General features: G+C 43.1%; 1 protein-coding gene across 2 annotated transcripts in view; it reads left to right on the top strand.

Annotated features, from left to right (window-relative positions):
• The window catches only part of HTT (huntingtin), a 182,880-nt gene extending 178,690 nt beyond the window's left edge, over positions 1-4,190 (top strand). For both annotated transcript variants that reach the window (XM_075857408.1, XM_075857398.1), the window contains 2 exons: positions 1,527-1,687; positions 2,822-4,190. In XM_075857408.1, coding sequence (XP_075713523.1) covers positions 1,527-1,687; positions 2,822-3,035 — 375 coding nt within the window. In that variant the 3' untranslated portion in view covers positions 3,036-4,190. The remainder of the gene's footprint in view (positions 1-1,526; positions 1,688-2,821) is intronic.
• Positions 4,191-22,115: the final 17,925 nt, after the last annotated feature.

Below are 22,115 nucleotides of genomic sequence, written 5' to 3' on the forward strand. Positions count from 1 at the left end.
TAATTCCCCTCCGCAGGCTTACATCTAATTAATTCAACTGATTACACGCACGAGACGTTCCCTTTAGAGTCATTTTGTATTGCTCCTAATACTAATTTACTAATTTTTATATCCATATTGAACAGGTGCAGTTGCCTTTTAAGTATTGTCAGAAGACACTCTGAGCACAAGAGGTTTTTACAATTTAGATAAAATAAATGTTAAGCACATCCTGATGGTCACCCGGTGTGCAAGGCCAATCCTAATTCTGTGTTTCCTGCACTGATGGTGCCCGCAGTGTCTGCAGTAAAGTATCGGGAGTAAGAGTTCATCCCAATCACATCACCATAAGGACCCGCAGTGCATGACATTTGCAGGCCAAGGATGTGTGAATTGGTTAAGACCATAATAACCGCTTTTCCGTGTGAGTGGGTTCTGGGTCCGGCAGGGAGTCTTGTAATATGAGCATATTAATTTCCATAGGCAAAATCTACAGTAGAAGTGTCATCCTGTCACTCAGGGCACATTTACAAGTGCTGGATCAGTGCCCGCCCTCTGCATGGTACAACTGGCTGTAGATCTACAATAATTTCTGTATGCAAATTGCTCTGCCCAAAGGTCTCGGTATATGTAAGGCTGGGTTAAATGTGCCAGTTACTGGGGCAAAAATATCCCGGATGGACTCCTAAAGTGGACTAGGCAAAATAGATACATCACTGCCGAACCAGGACGTCTCGGATTCTGAGAATGGGAACCAAAATCAGGATTGCAGTAGTTTAATATTCACAAATGTAGCCGACCATTACCCTAACATATAACATGAAAACATCGGTCAATACAGATCTTAAGAGTCCCTATAATCTATTAAAGTTGTCCAGGATTAGAAAAAAAGATTTGCTTTTCTGTCCAGAAACCGCGCCACTCTTGTCCACAGGCTGTGTTTGGTATTGCAGCTCGGCCCTATTGGTGGATTCTGCTGGATCAGATACAACCTATGGTCAGGAGTGACACTGTTACTAGGAAAAAAATCATTTTTTATAAAATCCGGAACAACCCATTAAAAAAAAAAAAGAATCTGTTTTTGGAAAAGCTGAGGGACGACCAGTACCAGCTCCCACAGGCGCTGGCATCCATACTACTTAATGGTAAATCTGCATTGTTATTCAGCGATTCGTTCCCCGCTCTGGAATTGCTCGATAATAAGGCATGTGAACCATTAAGCAGCCTGGAGAGCTGCAGGTTACAAGGTAGTGAAAGTGACACCTCTGGGACCCCCTGAGGAGGAGACCCCCCCCCCCGGTCCACTAGCTGAGTCTACCTGCTACATTGGAGGTACCGAAGCAACTGAACAGGTGGCCACCTCCCCATTCACCTACCGCCTATTTGCGGCGCCCTTGTCTGGTGGTACAGGAGACCCCCATCTTTAAGGATCTGTACAGTATATTGTGCTCCCGTTTCTAACAGTAATACTACGTAGAACAGGTATGATGTTTTCTGCATCGTCTACTATGATGTTGCTCAGTTGACGATCTGCTTCTTCTTCGCAGGTGTTTCAGACATTACACGCCACAGGACAGTCGTCTATGGTGCGCGACTGGGTCATGTTGTCCCTCTCAAACTTCACGCAGAGAACGCCGGTCGCTATGGCGATGTGGAGCCTCTCCTGCTTCTTCGTCAGCGCTTCAACCAGCAAGTGGATCTCTGCAATGTATCCTTAATGCTCTTATCCTGCTGTAGCCACAGGCCAATACACTCGCTATCTCCAACAGCTTTATCGCTGTGAGGAGGAAAATGCATATTTTATTTGCCTCAAGGCTTTATATTTCCATCAGCGCCTGCACCATGTCTGTACTTGTATTAACCGTTCATAAGACAATGATAGGAGTGTCCAGAGGGTTATCATCTGGGAACAATGTAAGTAGCTCTTATACAAGGATGTTTACTTTCACAGTCCTATATATCAACCCTTGTAAGGACAGATATAACCTGCCCCATCTACTATAATCCTGATTCATGAGTGCCGTCAGCTGATATAATATGCTAGCGCTGCCTGCCCAGTCTATACATCTGGCCTGGCGCTGTGTCTGAGCTTACACGGAAAGATAATTGGCAAGTGACCTTGCACTTCGATCACTTGTTAATTATTTTGCAATGATCCACTAATGACGGTCTTCCGCATATATTAACACAGCGAATGCTGCTACAATTAAAGGGGTTGACCACGTTGGACAATCCCTTCTTGATAAGTCTGCCGGCAGTAAGCTGATGATCGGTGGTCTCACTTCTAGGATCCCCAGTGATCAGATGTAATCTGTAGATGTAGCGCTCAATTTCCCTGCAGCGCCATCACAGGAGTAGTGAAGCATTGCACAGTTCCCATTAATATCAATCTGCTGTCTGTGTAAGGCACAGACATACTGGGTCCTAAACGCTTTTTGCAGCCAATTCTTGCTCTAGCTAATAGATCAGGGTCCTGAATGGGAGACCCCCTATATAAACTCAGAATTCCCTAAAAGAGTATTAGAAAATGGGTTTTAAAATTGCTGTCCACAGGTTGTGTGTACTATCGAACCTCGGTCTTATTCACTTGAATAGAGCTGACCTGCAATACCAGACACAACCCATGGGCGGGTGCGAAGCTGTTTCTGGAAGACAGCAGTCATGTTTGTCTAATCCTGGACAACCCCTTTAACTTTACCACTGTCCACGCCCTTATTTTGAAGCCATTAATGTAGTCCATAGAGCCACGTCATCTCTCTAATATATCTGTCTTTCTCTAAGCACCAGGTGAGAATGATTGTTTCCTTTTCAGTGTATGTGTTCACCTTAACCTTCATTGCAGATTACCGCACGTGATCAGCAGAATGGGCAAATCGGAGCCTGTAGACATCAACCTGTTCTGTTTAGTGGCCATAGACTTTTACAAGCATCAGATAGATGAAGAACTGGACCGCAGAGCCTTCCAGTCGGTGTTTGAGCTGGTGGCGGCTTCCGGAAGCCCCTATCACAGTCTGTTGACGTGCTTACTGAATGTGCACAAGATCACCGTTTCCTAAGCACTTTTATGGGTGAGGTTGGTATTAACCAACAGGAGCAGAGACCACAATACAGGGGAGTACCCTGCACCTCTTCCGATGACCTCTCCTCCTAGGTCTTGAGCGTTCTCACCAACCCCCCACCCTGGAGTCACTGGGACTCGCACTCTGCTCTGAATGTTGCTTCTTGTAAATATGTTCTGGTTGCAGCTAGATTATTTTTCTTTAATACAGTGAATGTAAATGTCCCGTTCATTTACACGTTTTACTCCTCGGAGTTGTGACAACCTAAACCTGCATCACTAAACCATATCTAACAGTCCAGTCAGTCGTCCTACTAATCCATGAGTAATACTTTGGGGAGTGTCCCGACAATGGCACCGAGCACTGCGTTATTAGCCTCTAGTAGTGACAGCCATACAAGTATTAATGGAAGGTGACGTCATTGAACTCCACAGCTATAACCACAGACACATCGTATAATGAGTATTAAAACTTCTAATTTCTCTGCTTGCAGTCCCTTCCATTAGCGTATTCTGCGAACTGTGATTGTTCAGGTTGCCTGGCAACCATCTGACTTTCTGCCCAGGTGACCACCGTTTAAATACATGTACTGAAGTGGTCACAGGAAGTTAGATCTGCTGTACAATAGACTGCCTCTCTGTTGCACAGACTTGTTTTTAAGCCCTTCTCATGAGAAGTCTGCACAGGAAATCGCTGGAGCAGGAAAGATTGTGAATTAGGTGTCATCTGTAAACTGAAAGATATTATGTAGCAAAAGGAGATGGGCTTTAATGCCAGTGACATGTTGTAATGCTGCTGCTGGAGGGGTGGTGTTGCTTTCCTGGATGTTGCCCTGTAGACGTGGGGCATCGGTGTGTAGCGGGCAATGCAGTCCTCTCCTGATTTCCTTCACTTAATTTGGGTATTCTTGGTTTTAACTTCTATTCTAGACCATGTAAGATATGTATAATTGTAAAACCTATAGCTTCAATTACAAAGCCGCTCTGCTACATCACGATCATCTCATTTGTACCGTCTACTTTCTTGTCGATCTGTGGCCCAAACATCAGATCTTGTCATCCCATCAAAAAGTTCTTACACACAGGCCTGCGGACATGCCGGATGAGATGTGATTATAGGGATCTGTCGAATAAATATCCTTTATGTATTGTACTATATTGTTTTTAATATAAATTAAGGAATTGGCGATGGTCACGAATGTTCTGGAACGGTCATTGTAACAGATTTTGAAATGATTAAATGGGAATTCTACCTAAAATTATAATCTAATATAACACTTAAAGTAGAACGGAAGTCATTGAATATCGCTGCGGAGGGTCCGGCGCTCTACCGTGGATCTGGTCCATCGGTGGAAGTCTCTGCTGTATAACCTTCACAGATGTATAACCTGAAATGTTGGATTGTATGAGGAATTAAATAATACATCTCCCTTTAAATGGTCCTTTATAGCCACGTGTGATCACTCCTGGAGTAATTGCTATAATAAAATATGAAGTAAATATTATATGAGCAGTTCCTGTATGGATATTGAGGAGTTATTTTAAAAGCAGAGTTTATCAATATTTTTGGGGTGGGGGGGACGGGCAAATATAGTTTTTTTGCTGCTGCAGAAGTTTACAGCAGTGGTCAGAGAAAAGAAAGAAACTGGCAGATTCATTTTAAGGACAGATCCGTCAATGTTAAGGATGGAAGCCATGACGCTAATGTGAACGGAGCCTTACAGACCGATCCGTTGCACAGAACGGCTTTAAAGGGTATGAACAGTTTTGCAAACATTGTTTTCATATTGCGCTTATGCATCTACAATTAAAATCGAGCAGCTTTGCAAATGGTCGTGATTAAAAAAAGAAATGGTACGTATGTTTTTTGTCTACATCTCCTAGGCAGACCGGTGTTCTTCATGGTTACACACTATAAAAAGAAAACTTGGAGTAGTCCAATTCTTCAGTCGTGTTACGTCACTCCCCTGTGCATCATTTTCTTGCTAAGCTACAGACCATAGAAGGGGGTGATGGGATGAATAACACATGACGGCCGGATCAGACTACACAGGGTTTGTTTGTAGTCTGTAACCAAGGTTACACTCACATCTGCATAGGAGCTGTAGGAGATTTTAAGATCGTTTGCAAAGTGGCTTTATCTTTTAATTTAAGATGTATTGGAGCTAAAGACGTTTTGTTGCAAAAGTGTGCATGGCCTTTAATAAAGCAGAAAAAAAATAAAAGCAGAAACTATTTTTTGTGGGTTTTTTTGTGTTGAGTATTTGCTTTGGCTCCTGGCCGCAAATTGTTCAAATGAGTTGTAGACCAAGACAGACGGTTATTAGTTCATTTACGGCTAATGGTGACATAACAGAACATTTACTCTTCAAAAGTATTGTCGGGGAGAAGATAAGAAAGGGTCTGCTGTCTTTTTTTTTCCCCCAGAAACGGCACCACTCTTTGTGATACTGGACACAGCCTATTGACATGGTTCACTTCAATGGGCATTCTTTTAGGCCTTGTTCACACAGAGTTTTTTGCAGGCGGAAAAAACGCTTCAAAATTCATTCAGGCAGAACATTTGACACGTGTTTCAGTCGCGGCCATTGTGCGCTGCGTGCAAACTCCACTGCGAAAACCGCTTTCTCTGCCTCCTATTGATGTCAATGGGAGGTCAGAGACGGAAACGCCAGAAGAAAGCAAAGTCTACTATGGTCTTCTATACCTTTTTTTATTTTTTATTTTTTTTGCGTTATTCAAACGTATATACCACCTGACTGAGTCCAAAAGGACTCCCTTTTGGCCTCCGTTGGGTGAATGGGGACCTATGAATACGTATAATGTATCTACGCCAGGATGTGCACAGAGCCTTAGGGAGATAATGAGTACACTTGCGGAATTCTGTGGTCCCCATGCACATTAGATTACCAACAAATCCAGCTAAAAATGGTAGATTCCAAGGTTTCCCTGAAAATCTTATGGTTATGGGGTCCGACACCCTCAGGTATCTTGTTTAGGGAAAATAAATCAGCCTCGTGCTTCCTTACATTATAAGCTGCACGAGAGAGGTAAAAGGAAACCCTATTCTAAATGATAGGCTCTGTCCTAGATACATGTGAGATCACGTTATTCCAAGGAGTAACAGTGAAAAGGTATACGTTTAAATTACTAAGATGTAGAATTTCTGCCTGTATAAACGTTTAAAATGATTCTTTATTTATCAAATTATATTAAAATTGGTAGGGCACAACGTGCCAAAAGATCCAGGTACAGGCGTTGGCAACCAGATCAAAAAACGCAGACTGAATTGTATGTGAGACAAAAGAGACAGTCAGCACGCACCCATTCATGGATGCCTGACTGAGTCAAGGTGAATTGTCACAAAAACCAGTTCAGAATGCTTAGCAAATAATGATAAGATCTGATTGCCACAGATTAGTTAGCAGGCACACTCCCAACGCGTTTCTGCACCATGTAGGGGAGCGTCCTCAGGGGTACGAGTTGCCTGAATTATTAACGTAGAGTTAAGAAAGAGCCTGTCAGCTGATATTCAGCTGTTCGTTAGGTGTAACGACGCATATGAGACATCTGATAGTGGTCTAATGCGCGCCGGGGAAACTCGGAAGTTTTATCAACACAAGCCCCACCCATAGAGGCGTTGCGTAGTATCGGGCTGTCCAATGAGGGAGTAAGGCGTGTTGAAACCCACGCCCCCACACGGGGCAGCTCCATGGTAACCACGCAGCCAATAAGAAAGATGCATTAAGCATCGCTGGTAACAAGGGGGAACACAGGGTGGCCAAAACATACAAAGCCGATACCACGGCTGGAATAGGCGCCATGTATGCGACATAGGAAATCCAATGAGCACATCACTGCACACAAATCAGCCCAATTGCGTATCAACGGCAAATGCCAGACAACAATAGGATCATCAGATCCATAATTAAACGAAACATACAGAGATGACATCGGGAAACAAGTCTAATGGCACAAAGAAGTCAGAGAGAGGTCAGCGCCAGTATATACTAAATTGGCAGAGCATGTTACAGGAAAGGAAGATAGGATATAGACTCATTGAGGCCCATTGGTTTGATGGTTTGCATCCTGAAGATCCACTGTGCTTCCTTCTGTAAAATACGTCTATCCCAATTGCCTCCTCTGGCAGGAGCATTGACATGTTCCATACCTTGGAACCTGATAGAAGATGGGTCTCCCTTGTGGTTGTCCCATATATGTCGAGAAACAGGGGTGTCAGCTTTCTTCTGAATGTCACAGATATGATCCCGAATTCTGCGTCTGAACTCCCTTATTGTTTTGCCAACATATTGCATACCACATTGGCACGTAATCAGGTACACCACCCCCTTGGTAAGGCAGTTGATAAATGACCTGTTGGAAAAGATGACTCCTGTTACAGTACTCTTGAATGTTTTACTTTTCCAAACAGAGCTACATGCTTTACATCTACCGCACTGGAAGGACCCAGTAACTGTGGTAGAAAGCCATGTGGTGGCAGCAGCAGGCATCTTCAGATGACTGTGCACCAATCTGTCCTTAAGATTGCGGCCCCTCCGAAAAGTGATCAGAGGACGGTCCCCAACTAAGCCCCCAACATCCGGGTCTGCTTTAAGGATGTCCCAGTATGAGGTAAGTATCTTTCTAACCTCAGAATGTGCAACGTCGTAGGTACCAATTATCCTCATGGCATTATCCTTTTCAAGAGGCATTTTAGGGTTCAATAGGGATTCCCTATTCGATGTAATGGCGTGTTGATATGCCGTTTTTAAAACGCCACTGGGATACCCTTTATGCTCAAATCTCTTTCTGAGACTATTGGCCGACCTTTGAAAATCTGACAGTGTGGTACAATTACGCCTAGCTCTAATATACTGACCCTTTGGGATGCCCATTTTCAGGGGTCTAGGGTGACAACTGTCCCATCTGAGAAGGCTGTTAGTGGCAGTACTTTTCCTAAAGATTTGTGTCTGGATATGTCCCTGGTCAGTCTTCTCTATTTGGATGTCAAGGAATGTAATATGATTATCCTTGATTTCCGAGGTGAAGTAAAGACCCAGGTCGTTAATGTTCAGAATTGAGACAAATTCACCAAATTCTGCTGTGGTACCCGACCACAGAATGAAAATGTCATCAATAAATCTTAACCATAATAAAATGGAAGAAACATATCTCTCCATTTTATCGCAAAACACAAACTCTCTCTCCCACCAGCCCAGATAAAGATTGGCATAGGTAGGAGCACAAGGACTACCCATGGCAACCCCCCTGAGCTGGTGAAAGAATCTTTGTTCGAAAATGAAGAAGTTGTGCTCCAGTACAAAACGCAACAAGGTAAGCACAAACTGATTATGCGCCCCAAACTGAGCCCCTCTCTCATTGAGGAAATACTCTACAGCACCACATCCCAAGGAATGGGGGATGGAGCTGTAAAGGGCCTCTACATCCAGACTGGCCAAACGAACATTAGATTCAACCTTAATCCCCTCAAGCTTCCTAAGGACCTCCATTGTGTCACGCACATAGGACGGGAGTGCCGTCACAAAGGGCCTCAAAATCCTATCCAAATAAATACTAGCGTTCTGAGACACACTATCGATCCCAGAGACAATGGGTCTTCCTTTTAATGGACTGAGACCCTTGTGAATCTTGGGAAGACTATAGAAGGTGGCTATCTGTGGACATTGCCCCACAATGAATGACAACTCTCGCGCATCAATGATCTTGGCCTGTTTGGCCTCCCCCACAATCTCTTTGAGTTCCGCCATATATTTAACTGTAGGATTGGCAGTCAGGATGCTGTAGCACAGTCTGTCCTTCAAGATGTTGTGACACATGGTGACATACTGCACACGGCCCATCACAACAACATTACCCCCCTTATCAGAGGGCTTAATTATGATCTCCGTGTCATTCTCCAATGCCTTGAGTGCCAGTGTTTCATCCCGTGATAAATTGTAATGTAAATATTTATCTGCCTCTAGTTTCTGCAGTTGATTAGTGACAACCGTGAGAAAAACATCCAACAGAGTGTTATCATTGATTGGAGGATTAGTGGATGAGGGAACCCTCAGATCAGTGAAGGGGCCCTCACCCACTCCTCGCTGCCCCTCATCCAATAGTTCCTGCAGTACCCTGACATTTGCAAGATCTTCCTCCTGAATGCCCAGTTCAGCACATTGTCTCCTATCATGGGTACAGAAGAACTTCCTCCACTTCAGTTTTCTAATGAATAAATTCAGATCCTTAACCCAGGAGAAGAGATCAAATCGATTAGTGGGGATAAACGAGAGACCCTTTTTGAGAACAACAGTCTCCCAGTGCGATAGAGTTCTCCCAGACACATTGATAATTTGCATTTCGTCATCCAGATCTGGGAACCCCATCATTAGATGTCCCTGGGGTCCCTGTGGAGGTAGTCGAGAATGGGGTGGCTCTTGCCTAAAAAACCGTCCCTAGTGGGGGCTCTTCCCCTAGTTCTCCCTCTTGGGGTACCACGTGAGAAAGTTTTACCCTGGGTTCTATTATTACGGGCTGTCCTGAGAGGATACCTCTGAGTATCCGTGTCTGATAGATCTGGTTCAGAAGAAGATAGCTCGGTCTCTAACTCCTGATGCCCCAGTTGTTTCAGGCCAAACTCAAAAATTCTACCCTCCTTAAAATCATTCGTATCACGGACGTATTGGAAATGCTTGCGTTCCTTTATATGTGCAGTAAATTTTTCTATAGTTTGCTGAAGAGTGGTTTCTCTTCTTTCAAAGTCTGCAGTACCAGAGAACTTCTGGGCCAGTTCAATACCGTCCCTAAGATCCTTAGAGCTGCGTAGCAGCAAGCTCTTTTCCTCATCCAATAAAATACCCATGAATCTGAGAGATGAATCAATCGATTCTTTCTCCCATCTCTTGAGTAGATCCACTGAGCGTAGCCTAACCGCAGGAGTAAGTGAAATTCTAAGCCCTCTAGGGACGATGTTATTCTTCAGATAAGTCTCAATAGTCTGGACCTCCCACCATGACCTAATGTGATCCTTGTATGATTTCGTAAGATGTTTGAATGCACTATTAATACTTAAATTGTGTGACTGTGGCAGTAATTCACTCTCAGAGAATACCTCTCTCGCATCACACATCCATCTTTCCACATTAATATCGGCTGTGAGAAAGCCTGCCATCCCCCACACAGATAAGGATTAAAGAGATATTCCAAGGAGTAACAGTGAAAAGGTATACGTTTAAATTACTAAGATGTAGAATTTCTGCCTGTATAAACGTTTAAAATGATTCTTTATTTATCAAATTATATTAAAATTGGTAGGGCACAACGTGCCAAAAGATCCAGGTACAGGCGTTGGCAACCAGATCAAAAAACGCAGACTGAATTGTATGTGAGACAAAAGAGACAGTCAGCACGCACCCATTCATGGATGCCTGACTGAGTCAAGGTGAATTGTCACAAAAACCAGTTCAGAATGCTTAGCAAATAATGATAAGATCTGATTGCCACAGATTAGTTAGCAGGCACACTCCCAACGCGTTTCTGCACCATGTAGGGGAGCGTCCTCAGGGGTACGAGTTGCCTGAATTATTAACGTAGAGTTAAGAAAGAGCCTGTCAGCTGATATTCAGCTGTTCGTTAGGTGTAACGACGCATATGAGACATCTGATAGTGGTCTAATGCGCGCCGGGGAAACTCGGAAGTTTTATCAACACAAGCCCCACCCATAGAGGCGTTGCGTAGTATCGGGCTGTCCAATGAGGGAGTAAGGCGTGTTGAAACCCACGCCCCCACACGGGGCAGCTCCATGGTAACCACGCAGCCAATAAGAAAGATGCATTAAGCATCGCTGGTAACAAGGGGGAACACAGGGTGGCCAAAACATACAAAGCCGATACCACGGCTGGAATAGGCGCCATGTATGCGACATAGGAAATCCAATGAGCACATCACTGCACACAAATCAGCCCAATTGCGTATCAACGGCAAATGCCAGACAACAATAGGATCATCAGATCCATAATTAAACGAAACATACAGAGATGACATCGGGAAACAAGTCTAATGGCACAAAGAAGTCAGAGAGAGGTCAGCGCCAGTATATACTAAATTGGCAGAGCATGTTACAGGAAAGGAAGATAGGATATAGACTCATTGAGGCCCATTGGTTTGATGGTTTGCATCCTGAAGATCCACTGTGCTTCCTTCTGTAAAATACGTCTATCCCAATTGCCTCCTCTGGCAGGAGCATTGACATGTTCCATACCTTGGAACCTGATAGAAGATGGGTCTCCCTTGTGGTTGTCCCATATATGTCGAGAAACAGGGGTGTCAGCTTTCTTCTGAATGTCACAGATATGATCCCGAATTCTGCGTCTGAACTCCCTTATTGTTTTGCCAACATATTGCATACCACATTGGCACGTAATCAGGTACACCACCCCCTTGGTAAGGCAGTTGATAAATGACCTGTTGGAAAAGATGACTCCTGTTACAGTACTCTTGAATGTTTTACTTTTCCAAACAGAGCTACATGCTTTACATCTACCGCACTGGAAGGACCCAGTAACTGTGGTAGAAAGCCATGTGGTGGCAGCAGCAGGCATCTTCAGATGACTGTGCACCAATCTGTCCTTAAGATTGCGGCCCCTCCGAAAAGTGATCAGAGGACGGTCCCCAACTAAGCCCCCAACATCCGGGTCTGCTTTAAGGATGTCCCAGTATGAGGTAAGTATCTTTCTAACCTCAGAATGTGCAACGTCGTAGGTACCAATTATCCTCATGGCATTATCCTTTTCAAGAGGCATTTTAGGGTTCAATAGGGATTCCCTATTCGATGTAATGGCGTGTTGATATGCCGTTTTTAAAACGCCACTGGGATACCCTTTATGCTCAAATCTCTTTCTGAGACTATTGGCCGACCTTTGAAAATCTGACAGTGTGGTACAATTACGCCTAGCTCTAATATACTGACCCTTTGGGATGCCCATTTTCAGGGGTCTAGGGTGACAACTGTCCCATCTGAGAAGGCTGTTAGTGGCAGTACTTTTCCTAAAGATTTGTGTCTGGATATGTCCCTGGTCAGTCTTCTCTATTTGGATGTCAAGGAATGTAATATGATTATCCTTGATTTCCGAGGTGAAGTAAAGACCCAGGTCGTTAATGTTCAGAATTGAGACAAATTCACCAAATTCTGCTGTGGTACCCGACCACAGAATGAAAATGTCATCAATAAATCTTAACCATAATAAAATGGAAGAAACATATCTCTCCATTTTATCGCAAAACACAAACTCTCTCTCCCACCAGCCCAGATAAAGATTGGCATAGGTAGGAGCACAAGGACTACCCATGGCAACCCCCCTGAGCTGGTGAAAGAATCTTTGTTCGAAAATGAAGAAGTTGTGCTCCAGTACAAAACGCAACAAGGTAAGCACAAACATCTTCTATCAGGTTCCAAGGTATGGAACATGTCAATGCTCCTGCCAGAGGAGGCAATTGGGATAGACGTATTTTACAGAAGGAAGCACAGTGGATCTTCAGGATGCAAACCATCAAACCAATGGGCCTCAATGAGTCTATATCCTATCTTCCTTTCCTGTAACATGCTCTGCCAATTTAGTATATACTGGCGCTGACCTCTCTCTGACTCCTTTGTGCCATTAGACTTGTTTCCCGATGTCATCTCTGTATGTTTCGTTTAATTATGGATCTGATGATCCTATTGTTGTCTGGCATTTGCCGTTGATACGCAATTGGGCTGATTTGTGTGCAGTGATGTGCTCATTGGATTTCCTATGTCGCATACATGGCGCCTATTCCAGCCGTGGTATCGGCTTTGTATGTTTTGGCCACCCTGTGTTCCCCCTTGTTACCAGCGATGCTTAATGCATCTTTCTTATTGGCTGCGTGGTTACCATGGAGCTGCCCCGTGTGGGGGCGTGGGTTTCAACACGCCTTACTCCCTCATTGGACAGCCCGATACTACGCAACGCCTCTATGGGTGGGGCTTGTGTTGATAAAACTTCCGAGTTTCCCCGGCGCGCATTAGACCACTATCAGATGTCTCATATGCGTCGTTACACCTAACGAACAGCTGAATATCAGCTGACAGGCTCTTTCTTAACTCTACGTTAATAATTCAGGCAACTCGTACCCCTGAGGACGCTCCCCTACATGGTGCAGAAACGCGTTGGGAGTGTGCCTGCTAACTAATCTGTGGCAATCAGATCTTATCATTATTTGCTAAGCATTCTGAACTGGTTTTTGTGACAATTCACCTTGACTCAGTCAGGCATCCATGAATGGGTGCGTGCTGACTGTCTCTTTTGTCTCACATACAATTCAGTCTGCGTTTTTTGATCTGGTTGCCAACGCCTGTACCTGGATCTTTTGGCACGTTGTGCCCTACCAATTTTAATATAATTTGATAAATAATGAGATCACGTTAGTGACGTCTGTGATCTTGGGCTCCCATAGGTTTCCAGGATGAAAGGGCTCTATAATAGAAATCAAACTCTTTTTGATACTGCACAGAGATTTTTGGTCCTGAATCGGTGCTGGTTCAAGATCACAGGCTTCATCAATGTGACCTCGCATGTATCTATGACCTATAAAAAGATCAAGTACTGTCGAGGTGAATATAATTGGGGTGATTTATGAGTCGTTAGAAGCTTAACAAGGTAATCAAACAATCATCCTGGTTAAAATGGGTTGTCCCATAGACTTTGTTACATCACTAACAATTTCTAGTACATTTTTGTACATCACACAAAAGGACTTGTCATTTCCTTAAAAAAATAAATAATAAATCCTTCATTTACACCTAAATGTAATATGAATTAAAAGATAATATACGAATAGGACTACCTCCAGTGACCACTAGAGGGAGCTTATTGCATACTAGTTTATTATTGAGCACCTTGTATAACCGTATGCAGTAAGCTCCCCCTAGTGGTGACCACAGGCAGCTAGAACGTTATGTTTTAAATCTGTCTGTACAGGGATTTGCAGCTGTGCATCAGAAAATAAATCTCCAATAGCAGTAAGTAAATATTAATAAATAAGTCCGCACAGAATGTTTAACCTATTCCCGTACTGTTGGGAGCTTTCCTGATATACACGGTAAACAGGGCAAAAAAACCGTGATGTGACCAGGGCATAAGTCTAGTTAGTCTAATCCTCAGAAAAATGTTTCCCAAGAAAACAATTGACATATTTGTGATGAGTTAATGGGAATCTTTCATGGCAGACCGACCGACTTGTTACCGTATGTGCCTACTTCCAGTATTGACACCATTTTAGACGTATTATTTCAAGGTCATTTGGCGGCAAAAGTCCCAAAGTCTACTGGGCAAAATAACTTCACAGAGACCTACCAGAAGAATTCTATTAAAGCTCATCTGTGTTTTAAACATTGAAAACCATATGTTAAATATTCCGTTATGAAATTCTCAAAGATTCCCGGTGTGCCCATGACAACACTCCCTATAAAAAATTAGATTATCATAGCATACAAGCAGAGACACTGGACCTCCTCAACCAATCGGAATGTAGGTTTCATTTGTCTTGCACATGTTCGCAACCATTCAGAACAGTTTTTTTTCTGATAACTCTAAACTGCCGGAACGCAGGAGAAGAAAGTGTTGTCATAGGGAAATTGGCAGACAAATCTTTCTTACAGAAGGCCTGTAACTTCTGCTGACGACTTGAGTCTGGGATAAGATCAGATAAAACCACAATCCCCCTACTATAGTCACATTGGACGAGCATGGACGCCTGCTTCCTGCCTGAATGTACCCCCCTACCCAGGAGAGGCTGTATTACTAGTGTTCCTATTACATCGCAAACCTTACTAAGAGTGTGTGCTGCTCGGGCCAGTCCACTGTACTGCTCAAATGTTATCATCCACTGACCCATCTTTTCCACGTGGCTTGGTTCCTGCATGTTGTATGGGCCCGATCATTCTTTCTTAATCCATGTCTCATCTCATGTTCTTCCAGCGTTTCATTGAACCGACCACTTTGTAATCTTCCCTGGACTATGATGGCAAATCACCGGAGTCCAAACTCGTTTGTTTTCACAGTATAAGAGAGAATATATTAAGATTTATGTTTAAATTAAAGATTGCTGGTTATATTGCACACTTGAATTAAAGAATTGTTAAAGCCTCAAAATTCTTGTTTTATGATCTGTAGGTAAAGCGGAACTCTAGAATTACAGTGCATGGGGGATGGGAGTGCTACGCTTGATCTTCTATACAACACAATGCCTCTCCATGCCGCACAGACTTGTTTTTGGCCCTTCCCAGTATCTGACAGGAAAGATGTGAAGATTATTCAAAACGTAATTCAGAAAAAACTAACATTTTAAGCGGTTTAAGTCTATGTACCGAGAAAAATGGAGATTGGCTTTCATTATACTTCCCAGTTTCTAACCATGGGCCGGATTCCCGTTAATTCCTTCCCTATCAAACTTCTAAATTCTAGAGAGGAAAAATAATGGTCTGTCTTGTAGATCAAAAGTAATGTGGTGGGAGGGGGGAAAAAAATTGAACGGATACGAGCAAGAAAATACAAACCGAGACAGAATATTTGGTCAGTGATCATCCATCAGTAAACTCCTGTGACAACACTGACAGGACAGTAGAAGTAATGAGGAATAACCCAATATTCAGTGCCGTACATAGAATATAATCTCATTAATCCTTGTCACTTTCTAGGGCCAAAAGCCAGCGAACGTATTATTAGGCTTTATTCACATGGCCGCACTATGAGTTTGCTGGTCTCTGAGCATGCGTGGTAAACGCTGCTGGTCTCTGAGCATGCGTGGTAAACACTGCTGGTCTCTGAGCATGCGTGGTAAATGCTGCTAGTCTCTGAGCATGCGTGGTAAGCACTGCTAGTCTCTGAGCATGCGTGGTAAGCACTGCTAGTCTCTGAGCATGCGTGGTAAGCGCTGCTAGTCTCTGAGCATGCGTGGTAAACGCTGCTGGTCTCTGAGCATGCGTGGTAAACACTGCTAGTCTCAGCATGTGTGGTAAACACTGCTAGTCTCTGAGCATGCGTGGTAAACACTGCTGGTCTCTGAGCATGCGTGGTAAACACTGCTGGTCTCTGAGCATGCGTAGTAAACACTGCTGGTCTCTGAGCATGCGTGGTTTCTACACTAGCAGTGTTTACCACACATGCCCACTCCTGCGCTATCACAGTGCCTGTGCGTCGTTTTCTCCCTCCTAGAAGCGGACCGGAAACTATTAGAAGAAATTATGTGATGTCAGGACAGTGTGGAATCTCCTGACATCAGAGTCCCAGCTCAGAGCCTATACAAGCCTAGACGTACCCGTACATATATGGACAGAGGTGTCAGGGGATTCCAGAGCAGAGCCAATACTAGCACTCTGCCCGGGACTCCGGCTCTGGGGTCAAATTAAGTTTTATTTTTTTACCGTTCTGTACGAGAGTGTTGTTTTGGTACAGCCCTGATACATTGCAGGTTTATCGTTCGCTCTCACTGATCTAATGAGAGCAGTAAAATGGCAACGGAAATTAGAAAATGTTTATAGCTGAGTTTAGTAGGTGTCGCTGCAGAATTTACTTTGTTAACTTTGGATATTTCTGCATTTGTCTATGAGTTCCCTAATTAGTGAATGCTCTCTCACTGGTGGATCTGAGAGAGGCCGGCCGGAGAGACCACGACACGCAGCGTCAGTGTTCAAACAGTCTCTGCCCTAGAGGGCGGATCCGTCTTTATTTATATGAAAATGAGAGTAGGTGGTAACCTTAACTTGCAAACATAAACATTCTACATATGGTAATATCCCGAATCCCCATCTCCTCTTCAGTGTATATATATATATATATATATATATATCTCTTTAGCCACAAGAAATACAATGTCATCACGTTTTCTTACGTTGCCTTTGTAACAGCTGAATGCAGTCATACACCAAACGACTTAGAATAGAATAGCCATCCCCCCTGTAGGCTGTTGTGTCAGCAGATCTGTGCGCTCCAGTGACAACTGTCCGTCCATGTGAAGCAGTTTTAGGTTCACACATATAAAGATATTAAAATATTTTTTGACAATTCCCTTCCTTTAAACATAAATTTGCTTAGCCATGTATTAGAATAGCCATCCGAGATTACGTTCTGGTCAGTTCCCCTGAATCAGGGCATCTCATGCCATTCACCTTTGGATGGGTACTCCGTATACGTGTCTAGCAATAGGTGCGTGTACAGCGTTACATACCGTACACACCTGAAGATTTAGGGAATTACAGGTTTCACAATTCGGGCAATACCATCTATCTTGGTGGTTTTCTACGGCTTGACAGATGACTTTATCAAGTATGGAATCATTTATTGAAATGTAAACAGGTGGCTCTGGATGTCTCCTTACTCCTCGGTTCTTAGGGTGTTCTGAACCTCATGCACTTTAATATCTTGTGCTGGTTTCTTAACTGCTGATACTTTTGCAATCACACATGTTACAAGTTTAAACATAATATGTCTCTATCTCAGTAGCTGATTGTAGTCTGGCTAAGGTACATTCTTCTGTGTGGAAACCACTTATATGCCTCATACCCACATATATGACGTACATGTTGGGTTGAAGCACATCCCCGGAGTGATAAAACACTCCTGCAATCCAGGAGAACAAGATTATGTCCCGTCCGGTGGCATTCATCGATGCCAACCCCTTTACCAGTTAGATTACCACGTATTGCACCTTCTAGGCCCTACATCATCCATTTTCTAGCGGTCTTGGAGCTGCCAGTTGCTCTTACCACCACACATTATACATATTCCGTGTTTTCTTTCCCTCAGTCAGTGAGGTTTACAGCATCAACCATGTCATTTTTATTAACCTGACCCATGTTTACACATCACACGGTGTCATTGGGGTAACATCTAATCACGGACGGCAGTATTCCTGGCCTGAGATCTATTTCCCATAGCGCTTCCCTCTTGGAATATCTTACACCCCTCTTGGAATATCTTACACGGTAAAACAGCCAGGGACCAATGCCCCAACGCTGCTATTACAAGAGAAACAACTCCAGAAGAGTAAGGGTATGTTCACACGCAAACGTAAAATACGTCTGAAATTACAGAGCTGTTTTCAGGCGAAAACAGCTCCTGAATTTCAGACGTTTTTCACAGCGTCCATGACGGACATAATTGGAACTGTTTTTCAATGGAGTCAATGAAAAACGCCTCCAATTACGTCCCAAGAAGTGACATGCACTTCTTTGAGGCGGCCGTCTTTTTACGCGCCTTCTTTTCAGAGCGGCACGCAAAAAAAAAAGCCCGTCTGCACAGAACACCGTAAGACACATTGAATTCAATGAGCAGATGTTTGGAGCCGTTTTTTCGGGCGTAATTCCAGGTGAAAAACGCCTGAATTACATCCGTATATAGGGCATGTGAACATACCCTTAGGGTTAAGCGCTAGGGAAAAGAGATGGGACTGCAAGGCCAAGGCAATAACTTCATCTATCTTCAGATCTGGCATCGTTTTTGAAGAAAGAGACATATACAACAGTCCAGCAATTTAGTCAATACTGAGATCACTTGATGTTTGATAAACTTGTTATTAAACTCTTCTTCTAGCTCATCATTTAGACCATAGGTAAAGTGGAGATGACAGAGAAGAGGAAGGTCAGCTGGAGCTTGACGAGACCCATAGTTCAGCCTCGTGATTGAGGACCTTTCAGCAGTGACCGGCGCGTGTCCAAGTTCTTTCCTTCCAATTTAAAGGGAATGTGTCACTAGAAAAATTTTTTTTTTTTGTTTAAGTTAAACTGTTAGTATATAAATGATTAAACATTGTTCTAATTTTTTTACATTTTTTCACAAGTCAGGAAATATTATAAATTAGATTCTAATTTATAACATTTCCATGTGCTGGTCACTAGAGGGAGCAATTCCCAAAATTGCAGCATTGGCATGTGGTAAAGCAACCTCATTGCTTTATGCTGCAGAATTGGAGAAGACACATTCGCTCTAGTGTCCTCACACAATCCCCCCAACCTTTATCCTGGCTAGTGTCAGGAGAAAGCAGGGGGTTGAATGTTCAAACCTCCTACACTGTGTGCTGCCATTTTTTGAGCGAATGCACAGTGTAGGAGGATTAGATACAGTGGTAATCACACAGTATAACACGGACATACACACACATCACATACACAAACATAACTTACCTGCTCCTGCCGCTCTCGCCGCTCCTAGTCCTTGCTTCTGAACACATGGACGGAAGCCGCGACCGGAAGTAGTCATCTTACTGTCCGGCCGCGGCTTCTGGTCCACATGAAAATGGCGCCGGATGTCGCTCTGCCGAAGACCTTCCTTTTGGACTGTGTGGGAGCGGCGCATGCGCCGTTCCCACACAGGCGGCGTACGCTATAGTGGATGGAACGGCTCCCATTCGCATTCTCTATGGGGATGTATGTGCCGTATTCCATCTCTATGTGTCGTTAATCGACACATACAGAGATTTAAATAAAATGGCAGCCCCCATAGAGAAGTAAAAGAAAGAAAAAAAGTACAACACAAAGACACAAATAAATAAAATTTATTTTAATGACATACTAAAAGCAATAACAAAAAGAATAATAATTCGTGACACCTTCCCTTTAACGGATGTGGAAGTTGAGTTGGACTTGGTACGGACGTCACAGTGCGGCTCTAGTGCTTTGACATAGGCGTGATGAGTCTCTGCTGCCGGCGCATTGCATGCTGGGACACAAGTGGCGTATACCGAGAACTGTATGACTGGAAGAGTAAGACAACAAACATACAGAGGTAAACAAAACAGAATAATGGTAAATAAAAATGTAGATCACTATATTCAGGGAGCACTAATGAATAAATTGAGAAGCGTTGCAGTGATTAAAAAAAAAAAAATACTGGAAAACCCCTTTAATATTGAGCCCTAGTCTTTGGTTTTCTCTCATTCTATAAAAATACTATGTGAATATTGTAAGCATATAAGCGCCATACACCAGAAAGATTTGTAGGCATGACACTTATCGCCCCACCCTACTGAGATGTACAGGGGGGATAACATTTTGCTGACATTTTATAATGTCTGTTGCCAAGTTTATATATAAACACCAGGAATACACAAAACACAACAAATACAAAAACAGTAACAAGAAAAATCTAACTGACACTTTATCACAGATCCTTTTCTGCTACTAAATTTCAAAGATTAAATGTTCAACATCTTATTAAATGATTGAGTCAAATTTCCTTGGCTAAGGGCTTGTTCACACGTAACGGAGTATTTCTGCAGCAATTCCGTTGAAAGTATCAGACTTTCCACTGCGGGAAAAACACACCATTTCCTGCGCGTCTGCAGAAAGTGGTGCGGATTTTGCTGCGTTTTTCTCAATGCTGGGAGATGGTGACATCTCCTCCTGAAAAACGCAGGAATACTCTCCACTTTCCGCAGCAGGAATTGACATGTTGCGGTACGAAAAATACGCAGCGCTGGTCAATTTCTGCTCAGAATTTTTACGCAGTGCGTGGATGAGATTTATTCAATCTCATCCACCTGGCTGCTACTGTATTCTGCGTATTTCCCATCTGCAATTCTGGACGGAAAATACGCAGCAATTCCGCTACGTGTGGACAAAATTATTGTCTTTGGATCTGGTTCAGTTGGCCGGATTTTAATAAATTTGCAGCTTGTATCAGACTGAATCAGATCCATTCTTCTACTTACATACAAATGTGGGGAATTCAGATCAGAATTTATTCAGTTATATTGAAGTCCATGTCCATCTTTTATTATGTAGTTTTTAGGGCCAACATTTTGAGTCAAAGGTCAGTTTTTCCTGATACAGAGTTCCAAATCCCCTGTATACAGAGTTAAATAACTAAATTTTGTCTGATTGCAAACACCACAAGAGAGAGCTTACTGTATACCATGTTAGACCACCAGACGAGATAGAGATAGATAGATCTTATGCAAAGGGCATATATATATATATCATTTTACATGATAAATCCTCCCATGTAACATGACTGTACTCCTATCATATAATATTAAACCAAAGAAAGAGAGCCCACGGAGTCTATAAGTCAAAATGTAGAAAACAGTCTTTTTATTTCACAAAAATATTACAATGGTTACATGCACATACTTTTAAAAATGAATCACAGATAAAAACACGATCGCCAAAAGAAGTCAATATTCCGAAAATATGTAATTATGTAGATATACAGTGAAGGAAATAAGTATTTGATCCCTTGCTGATTTTGTAAGTTTGCCCACTGTCAAAGACATGAACGGGCTAGAATTTTTAGGCTAGGTTAATTTTACCAGTGAGAGATAGATTATCTAAAAAAAAAACACAGAAAATCACATTGTCAAAATTATATATATTTATTTGCATTGTGCACAGAGAAATAAGTATTTGATCCCTTTGGCAAACAAGACTTAATACTTGGTGGAAAAAACCCTTGTTGGCAAGCACAGCAGTCAGACGTTTTTTGTAGTTGATGATGAGGTTTGTACACATGTTAGATGGAATTTTGGCCCACTCATCTTTGCAGATTATCTGTAAATCATTAAGATTTCGAGGCTGTCGCTTGGCAACTCGGATCTTCAGCTCCCTCCATAAGTTTTCGATGGGATTAAGGTCTGGAGACTGGCTAGGCCACTCCATGACCTTAATGTGCTTCTTTTTGAGCCACTCCTTTGTTGCCTTGGCTGTATGTTTCGGGTCATTGTCGTGCTGGAAGACCCAGCCACGAGCCATTTTTAATGTCCTGGTGGAGGGAAGGAGGTTGTCACTCAGGATTTGACGGTACATGGCTCCATCCATTCTCCCATTGATGCGGTGAAGTAGTCCTGTGCCCTTAGCAGAGAAACACCCCCAAAACATAATGTTTCCACCTCCATGCTTGACAGTGGGGACGGTGTTCTTTGGGTCATAGGCAGCATTTCTCTTCCTCCAAATACGGCGAGTTGAGTTAATGCCAAAGAGCTCAATTTTAGTCTCATCTGACCACAGCACCTTCTCCCAATTACTCTCAGAATCATCCAGATGTTCATTTGCAAACTTCAGACGGGC

This window comes from Rhinoderma darwinii, chromosome 1 (genome assembly GCF_050947455.1).
Source record: "Rhinoderma darwinii isolate aRhiDar2 chromosome 1, aRhiDar2.hap1, whole genome shotgun sequence".
NCBI classification, from domain to species: Eukaryota; Metazoa; Chordata; class Amphibia; order Anura; family Rhinodermatidae; genus Rhinoderma; species Rhinoderma darwinii.